At 40.8% G+C, this 17773-nt stretch overlaps 1 protein-coding gene and 1 pseudogene across 12 annotated transcripts in view; one reads left to right on the top strand and one right to left on the bottom strand.

The window, feature by feature from the left end:
* The window catches only part of Dtna (dystrobrevin alpha), a 354169-nt gene that overhangs the window by 228484 nt on the left and 107912 nt on the right, over window positions 1-17773 (top strand). For all 12 annotated transcript variants that reach the window (XM_050135015.1, XM_050135013.1, XM_050135014.1 and 9 more), the window contains 2 exons: window positions 4236-4303; window positions 14798-14878. In XM_050135015.1, coding sequence (XP_049990972.1) covers window positions 4237-4303; window positions 14798-14878 — 148 coding nt within the window. In that variant the 5' untranslated portion in view covers window position 4236. The remainder of the gene's footprint in view (window positions 1-4235; window positions 4304-14797; window positions 14879-17773) is intronic.
* Window positions 6175-7071, bottom strand: LOC126497135 (TIMELESS-interacting protein-like; annotated as a pseudogene).

Here is a 17773-nt window from a genome sequence, read left to right as displayed (position 1 = left end):
GTTTGTGAATATCCCATCTACAAGGAGAGACATCAGTTGAACAAGTGAGCCACACCTCGTGGCAAACAATAATACTGTCCCTTCACCTCTACCATATAACTTTGGACAGCTGTTGTTTCACTAAAATTCATGAAAACTAGAGATCCTTGCCAAGCTCCATTGCTTTCCAAGCAAAACTGCACCCTGTAGACGCACTCAGGATAACCTCTTCTGAGGGCCTTGCTGTTCTGTTTGTAAGGTGACAAAATTGTGGTGGAGTATTACAGTGTCACTTCCTTTGGTAAGTTAGACTGGAAGCTGCAGAGTCCACAATGGTGGTCCTCACCTATCTGATGCTTGAACACACTTCAAGAGCTGTCCCCGCTGAGGGGCTCGGGAAATGGCTCAACCAGTAAAGTGGTAGCTATGTGAAGACCTGCAATCCCCTGCACTGATGTAAAATGTCTCGTCATGTGGTGGCACCTGTGTCTCAAGCATTGGAAAGGCGGAGATAGGACTCTCTAGACTCAGTAGCCACCATTTTAGACCGACTGGCCAACTCCAGCTTCCCTGAGAGAACCTGTCTCAAAGGAGCGTGATCAAGGAAGATAGCACTAGAAAGAGAGAGAGTCCCACACATCTCCCACTGAATCAGTCTGAGATGGAAGCTAGTATGCCCGTTCCTTCCTTAGCTGTAATGACTGAAGAAAATGAAGATTATCAGTTTAACCTGGCTTGATGCTTCCCACGAAATCTGGAGATAATGAGAGGCGCACTCTCATTTGGCTTTTTCTCTGCTGCTGTATTTCTATGCCTCCTAAGATGTAATACCAATGAATTTTCCCTCAAAAGGTCTATGCTTTACCTTAGCAATTATTAGCAATCATTGTGTAGCTTATGGTCCTTTTATGAGTGAATTAATAACAACAACAAAAGTGGTGATGAACAAACCAGAAGCTGGCACGGAGTTTGCACCTTTTTCAACTATTGCATGGCATATGATTTTGCTGAAAATTTTATAGCCCTGGATTTTGATAAACATAAATAAATTTGTTTTCCCCTTTTTTAGATAATGACCCTCTGAAATGATTATGGTTTGAATTTCACTTTTCTGTGCTAGATTTTGGAAGTATAATTTGAATGTCTATTTTGTGTAAAAAAAAATACAACTACTCTTTTTCTCACCTCTCTATTTTTTTGCATTCCTTTTTCATTCATTTCTTCAGTAAACACTGCTGCCTGTGAAGAATCTTAAAGGAATGAGGTTACTATCCTCATCTCACTTCAGAAAAGCACAGTTAGCTGAGAAACGAACATTTCTGTGCAAGTGAGTGGTCCAGGCAGTCAGAGCGATGACCTCAAATGCCACTCTTAACCTCACAGATACGCTCAGTCAGTCCCAGCCTGCATTCCTTCATATTTATTCTAACGTTCTTCCTATCCTGTCCCAGCACAGAGACAGATACAGGAATGCACGGCTGGCTCTGTTCCCTGCCCTCCCGCTGCCTCCCTTCTATTTCTGAGCCCTTGAAATCAAAACTGGGAGCTATATCCGGATGACTTGGTGCATGTCAGGTGTTACCTACCCACTTCCTCTGCAGTGAAGGATATGGGATGCGAATCAGGAAGCAAAAGTTCTTCAGATTGCTACGGGTCAATAATACCTTACTCTAGAGTAAGCAATCTGCAGGGAGGATCTGTGATTCAGCAGCTGTTTCATCCAGGGCCCAGCGCAGCGCACTTCCTGGAGGGTAGGTGGTCCAGATCAAAGCTCTGGGGAACAGACACATCATCAAGAGGAAAGCTCTGTGCACTACAGAGGTTCAGAATCAAGGCCGTCATAGAGTTGGGGTTGATTTCAGAGTAAGACACAGCTAGACGTAGACCTGAGACTCACTACAAATTAGGGAGACACGAACAAAACTCTTTTTAGGAAGGGAAGGACCCATCCAAAGAAAAGCCAAAGATCCATGCAGGCATGGCATGTGTTCACTATGCCTGAGACTCAACATGGAAGGTGTGATGGTATACATGCATATACCTGTGTACAACACTGATGGTTGAATTAAAGCCAGACATGGCGGTATACACCTGAGATCCAGGCTCCTCAGGACCTGAGACACTGGGAAATGAAGATCAGCTTGGGCAATCTAGCAAGACTTTATTTCAAATCAGGATGAAATATTTGAGGAATATTTGAGGATGCATTTCAATGGACGAGCACTAGCCTAGCATGTGTAAGACCCTGGGTTCATTTCTTTAAAGTTTAACCAGATACAATAAAAATCAAGCTCGTTGACTCATAAATTCTCAATACTTATAATAAAGCCATCCTTGTTACTAAATAACATTTCTATTAACTTTCTCATTATCTTCTTCCTCGAGTCCAATTTTTGACCCTCTGTCTTAGTTGTTTTTATTTTAATAGCATTTTTTAAAATGACCTACAGGAGATGATGGCATGGTTGAAGAAAGAAACATGAACCCAACCACCTGCATCAAATAATTATGTACAGGAAAACTATTGTAAGTTACGCTTAAAGATTAGCAATAGAAATTCACCTTCTTCTACACTGAGGCTGTGGCTATACAAGGAACAAGCAGCAGGAGAGAGCCCGCAGTTCTGGGGTTCTACATCCTTCATTCACGAAATCTCTGAGTCCTCATCTGCTGCATGGGAGCCGAGAAATGTGGTCTCTAATCTAAATAGGTAGCCTCAGAATTGTAAGAGGTACTCGACATGAAGTAAACCACCCACCACTAAATAGGCAATTAAATAGGTGTTGTTCTAGTTACTTTTCTATTGCTGTGGTAAGACACCATGACCAAGGAAACTTATAAAAGGGAACATTTATTTGGGCGCAAAGATCTAGGAAGAGAGAATCCAAGCTCTTGAGGCAGGAACCATGAGAGCAGGCAGGCTGGCCTGACACCAAAGCAGTAGCTGAGAGCTTATATCTGATCCACAAGTAGGTGGAAGGGAGGGACGGAGGGAGAGAGGGAGGAAGGAAGGAAGGGAGGGAGGGAGGGAGGAAGGGAGGGAGGGAGGGAGGGAAAGAGAGAGAGAAAGAGTGCTAACCCTAAATGCTGTGGGCTTTTGAAACCTCAAAACTCACTCCCCAGTGACAGGACACACCTCCTCCAACAAGGCCACACCTCCAATTCCTTCCCCCCAAATTCCACCAACTAGAGACCAAGTATTCAAGAGTTTGAGCATATGCTTTATAGGGGGACCATTCTCATTCAGATCACCACAATGGCTGTGTTTAGTTATAGCATTTGGGTCATATGCTGTTTAGTAATTTTTATATTAGTAGAAGCACCAGCACTTACCAAGCTAGGATTAGCTGGTTATGGTCAGTGGTAATGTCAACCATACAGGTCTGAGGGGTTGCTGTATGTCTTTGACAGAGACAAGCTCATTGCAAGCAATCAGACTTCTTATACCCTTATCAGAAACAGAATATAACTGTGGTTACTAGGAAGAATAAATACAATTGTAGTTGCCAGGATACAATGACATTTGCAAGCCGTACAAGGTACACAAGGTTAATGTCTGAGACTAATTGTCCAGCCAACTTCTGAATGCTCCGCTGACTTCTAGGGAATGCAGAGATACACAGGAGCCCTGAATGTTTCACTGTCTGAGGGAGTGCCTCTGTTTCTCAGAAACTGAAAGGCACACAGTGCCCCAGGAGGCACAGACTCTAACCTGAAAGACCTGTGATCCATGCCTCTCCAGGCAGCTAGACCAGGTCAACTCCGTGGTTGCCCTCATGTTAGGAAAGAAAGCATTTCTATCCCTTTCAACAACTATATGACGTATGGGAAATATGCGCAGTAATCTAAATGAATGATATATTTTATTTATAAATGTATGAAAGTATAAAGAAAATACTTTTGTGTGTAGTTTATATGTTTTAGGGGGTCTGTATGGAGGCCCTAAGTTGAGATCAAGTGTCTTGCTTCAGAAATCCCCTGTCTCTATTTCCCAAGTAATGGGAATAGAGGCAGCAGCCAGGCCTGTTCTGCTTTTCGTTGGGTTCTAAGGATCCAAACTCTTCACGGTCTTCATACATACAGGCCAAGTGCCTTACCTTCTGGGCCACTTCCCCAGCCCCCAGTACTCCGAAATAAACAAGTTCAATGAATGATTTTTGTCTGTGGCCCAAGTGCGTTTAATGTGCTTACCTAGAAATGGCTGTCTGCCTGCTTAGCATGAGACTGACGCATGCTGTCACAATTTTGTCCCACAGAATGATTGAAGATAGCGGGAAAAGAGGAACTACCATGGCAGAGAGAAGACAGCTGTTTGCAGAGATGAGTGAGTATGGAACTTTTAAGGAAACTCCCTTCACTGCCATTGAATATTCATGGGAAAGCCAGAAATAACCATGTAGTCCTGAGAGCATCTGGGTTTCTCCGGAAAATCCCCAGTTCCTTGCATAAATATGCGCATGGCCATTTCAGCCTCTCGTCAGGTGAGAATTAAATTAGTCGGGGACTTATAATCTGATTCTCACTCTGCATTTCATACATTAAAAAATTGTTTCTGGATCTGTATATTTGCACCCAAGCAGAAACACCTGATGACGTTACTCAGTGTTGACTTTAATAAAGTCCACTGGGATCTGAAGTCTGCACTCCCTGGCCAAGTGGCTGCCATCGCATAAAAGCAGTGGAACACGTCCTTGATGTCTTCCCTGGAAAATGATCTAATACATTTACTAAGTGGGCATGCTGACCAAACTGGACCAAAGGAAGATAACACTGTAAGTTGTCATTTGGTCCTCCTTTGAAAGGCAGGCTATCTCAAAACCATTAAAGAAAAAACAAAGGCTGAGAAAGATACCAGCAGTTGGGGTGACAGAGGTTAGGAGCCACAAACGCCGGTGGTGTTTCTATGGCTGGCCTGTGGATGCTCATGACGGTTGCACGGCTGCTGCTGGTGGCATCTCCCTTACAGACCACTTGGTTGTTCATAAAAAGAGGAGAAACATCCTTCTCAAATTAAATGTTATAAAGGGAAACATTTCAGTTCTCTTGTTCTGTGAGTTTTGTTTTTTAAGAGTGCTCAGGAATGGCTTGTAAACTCCTTCCCTTAGGAAGGAAAAGGGACAGGAAAAAAGGTACACAGAAAATGGGATATGATTGGCAGGAATGGTAGTTGGGGAAAAAGTTCCCAGTAATAGGGGTGAAGGCAAAGCATTTCCCAGTCATATGCCGGCACTCCTGCAGTGTTGTAAGTAGCTGAAGAGAAGTAGAATTGACGTGGGGACTTCTAGACATCCGCTGGACTTCTGTATGTACAGGGGGCTTATTTGTTGGTTTTTTGTTTTGTTTTGTTTTGTTTGTTGGTTGGTTGGTTTGTTTTGTTTTTTCTTTTCTTGTTATTGTTTCTGAGACAGGGTTTCTCTGTGTAGCCTTGGCCATCCTGGGACTCAATCTGAAGACCAGGCTGGCCTCAAACTCACAGGGCTCCACCTACCTCTGCCTCTGCCTCCAAAGAGCTAGGATCAAAGACATGCACGACCACAGAGTCTGAAGTGTCTGCGAGAGTATCAGCTGAGACTCTCCAGTATCTCCTGCTGTCATTTGGCACCGCCATCCTTTCTTCTGCAATACTGAGCCCCAGGAACTGCGGCTTTTTAGTAGGCACGCAGCTGGTTATGATCTGCCAAGGTCTTGGTTAGACCAAAGGAGTAAATTTTAATAAACTACTATACTGCTATCAATGATGTGTCACATCTTTCAAATTTTCTATAAGGAACAGATATTTTATATTATCCCCATCAAAAAATAAATTAATTAAATAAGTAATGGGATATTAGTTAGCTAGACTAAATCTTTCTACATGGATCATAACAGCATATGTGCACCACATATAAACAGAATTATTTTTAATTAAAAACAAAGTTTTTAAAGGAAAAATACCTATTTGAATAACTAAAATACCAGGGGGAGGGAGTTAAAGAGCAATGTCTTTGGTGGAGAAAGCTTGCCTTAACTTCTGAGCAAACTCCATCATCAGCAAATATTCTACCAGACACAGAAAAAATATTAATATTTTCTATAAAAAAGAAAATATGTCAAATCTTTTTTTTATAAATAGTCACTGTATTTTAAGCAGGAATCCATAGAAGTTTTATAACTTAGACTTATACAAAGTAGAAAAACTTACAAATAACCCCAAACTCTGCAGGATTTTGTTGTGGAAGTCTGGCTACTTGGGACATTTCTGGTTAGTCCAAGTTAGGATGGTTCCTCTGCTTCAAACTGTTCCTCTTCATTTGTATTGGCAGAAGGAACACGTGGAGCATCTGCAGTATCTGTGTTTAATCCACCTGAGTCTTCTTGATCCTCACCAGTACTGCTCTCTTCCACGGTCTGTGCCCAGGATGTGCTCACTAACACATCATTTTCTAGGGACTGGCTATTGCTCAGTAGCTTTGCCTGCCTTCTTTCCAAGGCCAGTTGTTTCTTCCACTCAGTCCCCTGTTGCTGCTCTTCTGTTAGACTTCTACTGGATTCAGAAGCCAACTTCTTGCTGTCAGATGAGCTTGTCAAAAAGCGATCAAATCCAGCTGCAGTTGCATCGAGGTTATTAGTTTCTTCAACTTCATCATTATTGTTAACAAAATCTTCATGTACAATAGGGAGATCAAGTCAAATTCATTTTAAACAGGTCTGAACCTCCTTTTTATTTCCCAGGTTTTTAACTCTGTCAATAAAATCTTCAAATTGTAGTCTGGGGAATAGCCTATGTGCCCAGTGCTCCATGTGTCTGATTAGCGTTTTCAAGTCTTCAGTCTCATGACCTTTCCCCTTGAATTTTATCTTATCAAAAATATGCCTTAAGGCTGGAAGCCCTCTCTCTGAAGTTAATCTAGTAGCATCTAGCTTGGGTAGATTCCTTTTAACTGTTCTCTTTGGTGGTCCAGGAACAGGTGCTCCACTCCCTTCATCAGGTTCAGGTTCTGCAGTATCTCTCTCAGGAGAGGCTGGAGGTGGGAAGGGAGGAAAAGTTTCATCTTCTATATGATCATAATCTGGTATTTCAAACAAGCCATTCTCTTCTTAGTGCTCTAACATCTTTTCCTCCAGCAAACGGCCAGACCGTAGACAGCGCGAAGAGCGCCTCTCTCAAGACTCAGGAACACCTATGTCAAATCTTTTAACTTGCTGTAGGTGGAGACTGCTTATTTGTTCCCAGCCACCCAAGACCCGAATAATCACACAAAAACTATATTAATTACAACACTGTTCGGCATAGCTTATGCATATTTCTAGCTCACTCTTACTTCTTAAATTAACCCATTTCTATTAATCTGTGTATTGCTACTAGGCTGTGGCTTACAGGTGCCAGCAGCTACATGATGTCTCCTTGACTCTGCTTACTCTCTCTATATATCTCTGTTCAGATTTCCCACCTGGCTGTATTCTGTTCTACCATAGGCCCAAAGCAGATTCTTTATTAACCAATGATAATAAAACATATTCACAGCATAGCTAGGGGAAGCCCACATCAACTTGCCTTTGGAATACTAAATATTCAGCAGTTGGCACACTCTAATGATTACAAAAGTATGCTTACTTAATGGTTTGAGCAATACTTAACTAAGTTTCTTCCCTATCTGGTGCAATTCCTGGCACAAGTAAAAAGCAATGTTATACATGTCTACAAAATTAAAACTCGACTCAAGGAAAACTTGACATAAATCTCATGTTGAAGAAGCAGCAGCCAGACTTGTTGATGCTCACCTGTAATCTTAGCACCAGGCAGGTAGAGGCAGGAAGATGGGGAACACAAAGTATTCCTTGGCTATATAATGGGTGGAAGGCCAGCCTGGGCTTTGAGACTCTGTCAAGAGAGTGGAAGACAGGGAGACTTAGGAGAACTGAGAATCTATTATACACTTCCCATTTCCTAAGAATGCCGCAGGATGCCATGAGGCTTTCTTCCACAGCTTTGTGAGCTCTACTGAGGAATGATTAGAATAATTATTTATTTATTCAGACTAGGTGTCTCTTCCCACATGGGCTGGAGACTCAGATACTGGCCAAGGCCTGTGAATGGCTGGCTTTCATGGTCCTTTGGTTTCACTAGCATTTTAGCTCACCACTGAGACGCCTGCCTCCTCAGCAGGGAATAATTGCCGGAGCCCAAAGGGAAGAAACGCTGTTGTTGAGTGAACTGCCACACAGACTAAGACGATCTTCTTGTCATTATGTTAAAATAGCCAAAAATAAAACATCTTCCAGGAATCTGTGATGTTCAGAAAGCAAAAACAGGACTAGGAATTCATACATGTGGCTAATTATATTTTATCTAGAAACAATTCATTTTTTTAAAAAAAGAAAGTGGTGAAGGGGAGGCCGATTTGTTGTTCTGAATATTATAGTTGTGAAAGAATAGTCTCATCTCATGATTACACAAGCTAAACGGGCAACTAAAGACTTACGAAAGTGTTTCAGTAAAAACAAAAGACTACCTCCTGCATCGGAAGGGTTTGTGCTCTGGGGTTGGTCAGTGGGATTAGGCCACCTGATTACTAATGATGACAACTTAGATGTTGGGCTCTTCTTCCAGGGAGACTGAGGGACAGGGGCCCATCTCTCTCGATTACTTTTCTGGGGCTGATATCCAGGTCCTTAGAAAGACACTGGGATGGTGAAAAACTGGCAAGAGACTGAGAAATTTACATCTCAAAGTACCCTAGTTAGGATTAACAATGAAAAATTCTGAAGTTAAATGCTCAGGGAAAATGAGAAAGAAATATTTCTAAAGTTAGGCCTAGGAATGGAAAGTTTCAGGCCCAGCTGGCGTACATGTTTATTTAACATATATTCCTGAACATAGCCTGTTCAGTCTGTATAATGTTATCTGTCTACATGCTCTCAATGCTGACCATTTGGTATTGGATAACCAGTTGGTACACTCTTCGGTGGAGAGTCCAAATGGATAGATCTACAAACAACTCCTACACCTAAGGCTCAGGGAACATTGTTGAAGAAGGATCCGAAAGACTGTAAGAGCCAGAGGCTCAGAGAATTTGTCTCCTAGGAATGTCAGAAGCTACACCCATAAAGTCTCACTAATGTGACTGCCTAAACCTGAGCTGAACAAAGACAACAATAGATTTGCCAAAGTGGACAAGGAAAGTCCACAAGACTTCAACCCTAAACAAAGAATCTCAGGCAACTAAGGAATTCCTTCATCTTTTAGGAACCTTTACTCAGGCAAAAATGGGATCCTTCGGAGTGTAGAAGAAAAGATTTCAGGGTGAATCCCATATGAAGCAGAACTAGAATTTATTTTTAAAAGAAATGTGCTCAGGGATAAATAAGACATGTTCAAGAGTGTAGGTGCAAGCTTCTCAAATAATATAGGGACTTAAGTACTGATTGCACTTAGGACATTATCTCATTCCTCCTCTTCATCTCTTTTATATATAACACACATGCATGCATTCAATCAGTCATCAATGGCATAGCAAATAGTTCAGGAACATAATTTATAGGTTCCATTTTCATGTTGTAAATATTTGTTGAATGAACTTTTTAAATGAGCAAGATGTCTAATAATATAAGAATACTTTATGTCAAGTATTTTATAATGAGCTATCAAAACATACATGGAGAACACATGTAGAAGATGTGAAACTTTCCATGTAATAAAGCTAATAACAAAACTAGAAGACTCATTGGTTGCTTGGTCGATTTGTGGATTGATTTGATACATGAATAGGAGGAAAGGGAGAAAATTAATGAGAATATGTTTGAGAGAAAGACAAAGAAAAATGGAAGGGGAAAACATGAAAAGATGGTATTCTAGCAGGTTTTGTGTCGACTTGACACAAGCTAGTCACCAGAGGGGAAGGAGCTTCAGTTAAGGCAATGCCTCCATGAGATCCAACTGTAAAGCATTTTCTGAATTAGTATAGACAGAGTGTATACCGAATATGTATGTATATGTATACGTATAGACAGAAGTTTCTGTGCTGCCTGGTCCTGCACCCATTCAGTTCCAAAGAAACACACAGAAGTTTATATTAATTATAAACTGTTTGGCCTATTAGCTCAGGCTTATTAACTAGCTCTTACAACTTAAATTAACCCATATCTATCGTATCTATGTTTAGCCATGTGGCTTGGTACCTTTTCTCAGTGAGACATTCTCATCTTGCTTCCTCTATGTTTGACTGGTGATTTCCTCTGCCTTTCCTGTTCCCAGAATTCTCCTAGTCTGGTTGCCCTGCCTATACTTCCTGTGGCTACTGGTCAATCAGTGTTTTAGTAAACCAATATGAGTGACAAATCTTTACTGTGTGCAAGAGCATTGTCCCACAACAGGGGAAGGCCCAACCCAGTGTGGAAGGTGCCGTCCCTGGGCTGGTGATCCTGGCTTAGAAAGCAGGTGAGCAAGCCATGGGTAGCAAGCCAGGAAGCAGCTCTTCTCCATGGTTTCTGCATTAGGTCTCACTTCCAGGATCCTATCCTGATTGAGTCCCTGTCCTGGCTTCCTTCAGTAATGAACAGCAATAAGGAAGTGTAAGCCAAATAAGCCCTTTTCTCCCCAACTTGGTGTTTTGTTGCAGCAATAGAAACCTGAGACAGGTGGATTAAAAGAGGAAACACAGGGCTTGTAACTGATAGCTGTGAATGTGTTTGATTTCTTACATATATCTTTGCTCCTGTTTCCAACACATCTTCCAACCATGAAATGGGTAGGAGAAATTTGAGGAGACAGTTCAAGAGCATTTTTCCTTAAAACCTTATGGTTTTATTATATTTTTCAAATATATACAGACATAGAATGGTATCTATCACTGCCTTTCATTATTTATCTCCCACTGTATATTAGTGTGAAGCAGGCCTGATATCACTTGAGTGAGATGAATTTTCGAGTTTTAAAGACTTATATACCACTGATGTAATTTAAAAAGAAACAAATTCCATTAGTGGATAATAAAACAAAATGAAAAAAACATTCCCCTCCCAGAGAAGAATTCAATGGGAGAACTTCTTCACGGTTCCTTTTATCATTTATTTAAATTCCGTATTTTAATAAAATAGTAAATAAAATATTTTTCTCTTTAATAAGGTCACCAGAATTCTAAATCAGGAAAAAATGACATTACATAAATGTTAACCTTAATTTCAACAAAGTGTTGAAAAGACTCCTAGACTATGCATCGTTGGACAAAGGTGAGCCAGGTCACAGTAAAATGGACTAGCAGTAGTATTATGATCATGTAGGGCAACAATCAATGGTTCAGTCAGCCTTGGAGGAAGGCTGACCTCCAGGAGCACAGGGGCTGTATGTGTGGCTCTGCTTAGGCCATTGGTTTTAATCAAAGACTTAGATAAAGATAGAGAGAACACGCATAGGCATTCAACAAAACACCACAAAGTGAAATTAAATTAAGTTCATAATTTATTAAGTAATATGAAGCTAAATTTATTTTTGAGAGCTTAAAAAATTAAACTCTATGCAGCATGCCACAGTGTCTGTTCGCCAAATCCAGCACGGTTCCCATAGCACCGCCCCCATTGTCTGTGTGAAGCAGCGGGCTGTTATATCTGCAAAGCTGTATTTTGTTGCTTGTTTACCAAAAACCCTTTAATATTAGATTTTACATCATCAGACATGAAGAATGTATATGACTAGGAACCATTTACAGACATCTAAGTCCCTTTATTTTGCTCTTCAACATCAGTTAGACCTACATAATAGTGACAAGAAGAGAGCCGTAGGTGATTCTCTATCCCCACACATCATATTTGTATCCTTCTTTACCAAATCCTGTAGAAATGCACTTTTTCAAAAATGCCTGAAAACCTCTACAAGGGAGAGAGGCACAGAAGTACAAGGTTATCCTTCTCAGACTTTGGCTAAGGTCTTGCTGAAATTAACAAACATCATTGTGTGCTAGATCACAATTTTGGTATACCAACTGGTATTTAACTCATTGTTCTTGGTTTGTTTTGTTTGTTTGTTATTGTTTTGCTACAGGGTCTATCATAGCCCAGGCTGGCCTTAAAATTGCTATGTAGCCTGGAATGACCTTAAACTTCTGATATTCTTCCTACATCCAGCTACATAGAACTGAACCCCATTGCTCAATGTGTGTGGTACCTAGGGATCAAATCCAAGACTTGGTGCATGCTAGGCAAATACTCTACCAACTGAGGCTACATCTCCTTCTATGGTTTTGTTTGTTTATCTGCCTGTTTTATTTTGATACAGGCTCTGTGGCTCAGGCTAGCCTTAAACATGTTCCTCCCACTTCCTCCTCCTTAGTGATGGGATGACAGGTAGATACAATTATGACCACCTTTAATGTATTGTTCTTGATGAACATATACAAAGAATATACACCTCCTATTTTTTTTTCTTTGAAAGCATTATTTACAGATATGGAGACTGATAAGCCAAACTAAACACCAGTAAAATGTCATGCAGTAAAAAGGCAGATTCAGCACACAGGTGTGTCTTATACTCTTTATACCCTGCCATTGGCATCTCAGAGAGTTTGTTTCCAACAAGGTCCTATCAGATTGACCAGACTTTAACATGGGAAGGATCTTTGGCATGCCATAAGAAAATAATGAGTTTGAAAATGATATACAGATTAATTAGGACAGGAAATTAAAATAAACTATCTAAATAGATACAAAATCCTATCTTTAATGCAAAGCCAGAAAATAAAAAGAAAATCTTAATATATGCAGACATTCATTGGGCCAAGCTCCAGGAATCCTGGTGGAGAGGGAGGAAGAATAGTATGAGTCCGGGAGGGAGAGTCAAAGGCATCACAAGGAAACTCACAGAAGCAACATGCCTGATAATAATAGCAGCAGCCCTGTGTATCTGTGCCCTTTGTGTGCCACACTGCATGATGAACACTATGACTGTCTGACATGACTGGAGCTGAACATCTTCAAACCAACATCTAAGAAGTGAAAGCTCTCTCCCCAGTTCAGCTTCAAAGTTCGTGGTGACAAAGCCTCTTGTCTATAATTGCAACGCTTATGATGATGAAAGCAGCCACCAAATACTGAGAAGTAAATTGTCAATCGGCAGGGTGAAACATTTCTGCAGTTCCAGTTGTAAGAACTGGACCAAGGAGGCTGTAGTGACAAGGAGATAGAGGAAAACTCACATGTAAGGCAATGCTTTCTGTTATCCACTGCTGTTCAGAACTAGCCCAGGAAGCCTTTTAAGACAGTGTGTTTGCTTTAATTGTTCACTGTGTACTGAGAACAGAGGTCAGAACTACACTATTGCTAACTCAAGTTTATCTTTTTTTTTTTATCCCCATCTCATACTTGGCCATCTAGAGATGGAAAGTAAAATGCTGCTGAGGTTCACACAAATAAGAAGTGATAGAATTAATTAGTAAAGGCCAAACAATACATAATTTCACTAAATTCCAATCTTCCTTTTCTTTGGAAATAATCCTACATGGCCATTTGTTGAAAGTTGAATGTCTTTTTCCTAAGAACATTTTTATTTGAAACCCTGTACTGAGAAACCTTCACCTCGGTATCAAGAAGCCTGCTTGTCAAGCAATATAACTTCACAAGAATAAGTGGTTGGTGGTTAACAAACCAGTAACTGGACAGTAGACAACAATATGTTCAAGTACTCTTTAGAGTCAGTGAAATGTGGAACTCCATCAGTGGGGGTTACTTATGAAGCCATCCTGATTCTTTGCAAAAGCATCTTATTGGCCTGCTAGTCCACCTGCTTCAGGAAGAGTCCATATACCTGCTGTTCTATTTTCAAGCATTTGTATAGCAGTTATGTGAGCCCAATTCATTAAGAGAAAGCTCTACTATGTGTCCAAATATAGCTATGTGCTTTTATTTCCGTTGTGAATAACAAAATACTTAAAAGCAGGCATCTGTTTAGAGTCTTGCTTATTTGGGAGATGGCCTAGCAATTGGCCCCATCAGGGAGGGTAGGAGGAACACTAGAGCTCAGTGGGCTGTGAGGGGACATCCCAATAACTCTAGGTGGGTCATTATGAAACATTACTGGGTGGGTAAGATGGTTAGAATATGGTGGGACATAAACTCTGAGCAGGGTTTTCAGAACTACTGTCTTGGCATCAAGATTCATGATGGATTCTTGAATGGAAAAGTAGAACAAGGACAACATTAAGAATGTGGGGACATGTTCCTACAATGCTAGGGTGGAACTGGTTGTCACAGAATAGGAGCAGAAGTTGGTTTTGGAAAGGAGTCTCCCCTCTGAGGTTTCAAGATACACATTAGCACAAATTCAGGATTCTTTCATAAGAGCATTAGGAATCTCCTTCGTTTGCCTTTCCAGAAATCATGTGAAATAGCTAATTATCATTATCCCAGCCTTGTAAATGGGAAGACTGAGGTTTCCTGAAGCACTTGGTGGAAGGTCTCACAGAAAAAATACTCAATATTCAATCTTTTCACCTAACAGCTATGTTCCAATGACAATGATGAATTTAAAAGCTCATTTATTCAGTGATCATTTCTGATATCATCTTTCTGTTACTCAAGTCACAGCTTGAGTATATTGTTCTGTGAAGTGGTAGACACAGCAGGGAGAGGTTGTGTTCCTTGATCCATGGTCATAGTTGGCAGTCTCATTGAATACCAAAGTTCTGTGTCCTGGGAACATGAATAGACCCGAGTCTTAAACTAGGATTTATATTGCAACAGAAGTACCAATAAGCATATGGATTATATCTGCAGTTGTTTTGTTTACAAACGTTGTAAGATCCTATCTATACAAATGGCACACCATATGTATACTCTTTTCCCATACTAGGGGCTCAAGATCTGGATCGCATCCGACTCTCCACCTACAGAACAGCATGCAAGCTGAGATTTGTGCAGAAGAAATGCAATTGTAAGTGTTCCATTTGTTTGTGCTAATTACCTACATGAGTACTATCATTTATGCTTGTTACTGGGTTTATTAAAACCAGGTTTTCCTACAAGGATTGATAAACATATGCTTACACAAGAATAAAGAGGGTATTGTGGTCGTGAATAGTAAAGAAACTATTGCTAGAAACTCTCAAATCTGGTTTAGCCTAACTACCAAAGACTTAGAATGGATGAGCCTCTTGAAATCTATATCTATGTGTGTCTTTCTTTCTCTACATATTAAATATATAGATAAATGATGATAGATAGATAGATGATAGATAGATAGATAGATAGATAGATAGATAGATAGATAGATAGGTGTGTATATAGATATATAGATAAATAGATTAGGTAGACAGACAGACAGACAGACAGACAGACAGACAGACAGATAGACATATGTGTGTATATATGTATATAGATATATAGATAAATAGATTAGATAGATAGATAGATAGAGAGATAGATAGAGAGATAGATAGTCAGACAGAAGAAAGATGAATCGAGAGATTTCTAAACTCGGCAAGGAGTGTTTTCTCTCTTTACTACCCATGACATTTTAATGATATCCAAGTTGTTGGGGGGGACTGCTTGTTGGTTCCTGGCCACCGGCTAGCTTAGCCCCGAAATAATCATACAGAAACTATATTAATTAAATCACTGCTTGGCCCATTAGCTCTAGCTTCTTCTTGGCTAACTCTTATATTAATTTTACCCATTTCTATTAATCTGTATATTGCCACGTGGCTGTAGCTTATAGGGTAAAATTCCCAGTATCTGTCTCTGGCGGCAGCTCCATAGTTCCTCTCTTACTCCACCCTTCTTTTCTCCCAGCATTCAACTTAGTTTGCCCCTCCTATCTCTGTTCCCCTATAGCTCTGCTATAGGCACAAAGCAGTTCCTTTATTTATCAATGGTAATCACAGCATGCAGGTACTTTGTAAACCATCACATTTAAAATCCTCTCTGTATGTCCATTTATGACTATCAGTTGTTTATAAACAAACATCTTGAAAACATTCAAGCTCCTTTCTGAAACGATAAAATCAGCCCAAAGAACCAATGTGTTGATTACATTTTTTGGACAAGAGTTGCAGTAGATACATAGCTTTAAAAAACACAGGAACCTGCTTCTGTTTGCTGCCGATTGCAAACTACACACAGCAGGCTGAGTGCCAACCACATGAGCAGTTCAGTGCTCCCTGTGGGTTGGCACGCCCCTTCATGCTGCCACAACTGTTCTCTCTGGCAAAAATATTACTTCGTGGTTAATTTGTGTCGATTTATTCTGTTCTTTTTAAAGAATTGACTCTCATTCAAAATTAATAACTTCTCATTTTCTAATTAGTGAAGAACAGTTTGTTTTTTTGTGTTTTTTTTATGTAAGTCCTAACATTCTACCCAGAATGTACATATAGTTCTTGAATAGCTAACATGGGAATTAGACTCTTAGTGAATGCAGAGCTAGCCACTTCCCCAGGTCTCATGCCAGAGTCTCCGTGGGTATTTCCCAGAGCCCTGAGCAAGCCACACAGCCCCACACGTCTGGGTACACAGTTGCTCATGACTACAAAGATGGTAAGGTGATTCAGTCCCCGCAAGGTGCTTAAAGCAGTTCTCCAGCCAGGGGATAAGAAATAGACCAAGATTTGGGACAGGATGAATGGGGAGAAAACACACACATACACATGGAACAAAAACAAGCAAACAAACTGTGTGTGTGTGTGTGTGTGTGTGTGTGTGTGTGTGTGTGTGTGAAGGCACTATGTCCAATGCTGGAAATATCACTCAGATGGTAGAGTTCTTGCTGATCAAGCATGAAGTCCCTTTCACCATATTAATCAGGTGGTGCATGAGCAGAAGGATCAGAAGTTCAAGGTCATTGTTGGCTTCATAGTGATTTTGAGGTGAGGCTATCCTGGGCTAAAGGAGACTGTATTTTCTATAGTTAATTAATTAACCTGAAATTTATTTATTTTTTTAATTTATTTATTTCTTTATTAATTAATTAAAGATTTCAGTCTCTTCCCCACCGCCGCCTCCCATTTCCCTCCCCTTCCCCCAATCATGTCCCCCTCCCTCATCAGCCCAAAGAGCAATCAGGGTTCCCTGCCCTGTGGGAAGTCCAAGGACCACCCTCCTCCATCCAAGTCTCGTAAGGTGAGCATCCAAACTGCCTAGGCTCCCACAAAACCAATAGGTGCAGTAGGATCAAAAACCCATTGCCATTGTTCTTGGGGTCTCAGTAGTCCTCATTGTCCACTATGTTCAGCGAGACCGGTTTTAACCCAGGCTTTTTCAGACCCAGGCCAGCTGGCCTTGGTGAGTTCCCGATAGGACATCCCCATTGTCTCAGTGTGTGGGTGCCCCCCTCGCGGTCCTGAGTTCCTTGCTCATGCTCTCTCTCCTTGTGCTCAACCTGAAATTTAAATATATGTATATAGCTATATTTGTAGAAGGAGCTGCCGGCCCCTTCCCGCCACCCGTCTCCCAGTTGCCTGGCTAGCTTATGCCCCGAAATAACAACATACAAATTGTATTCTTTTAAACACTGCCTGGCCCATTAGTTTCAGCCTCTTATTGGCTAATTCTCACATCTTGATTAACCCATTTCTAATAATGTGTGTAGCACCACAAGGTGGTGGCTTATCGGGAAAGATTCTAGCCTACATCCATCTTGAAGAGGAGAGCTATGGCGTCTGCTTCATTGCCTTCTTCCTAGCATTATGTTCTGTTTACTCTGCCTACCTAATTTTCTGTCCTATCAAAGGGCCAAGACAGTTTCTTTATTTAACCAATGAAATCAATACAAAACAGGAGGCCCTCCCACATCATATAGTTGTATTTTCAGGCACAAATGAGCCAATAAGAG

Source organism: Alexandromys fortis, unplaced genomic scaffold (genome assembly GCF_014885135.2).
Source record: "Alexandromys fortis isolate MF-2015 unplaced genomic scaffold, M_Fortis_MF-2015_v1.1 scaffold_25, whole genome shotgun sequence".
NCBI classification, from domain to species: domain Eukaryota; kingdom Metazoa; phylum Chordata; class Mammalia; order Rodentia; family Cricetidae; genus Alexandromys; species Alexandromys fortis.
Note: the sequence above shows the minus strand (reverse complement) of the source record. Positions and strands in the feature narration are given on the sequence as shown.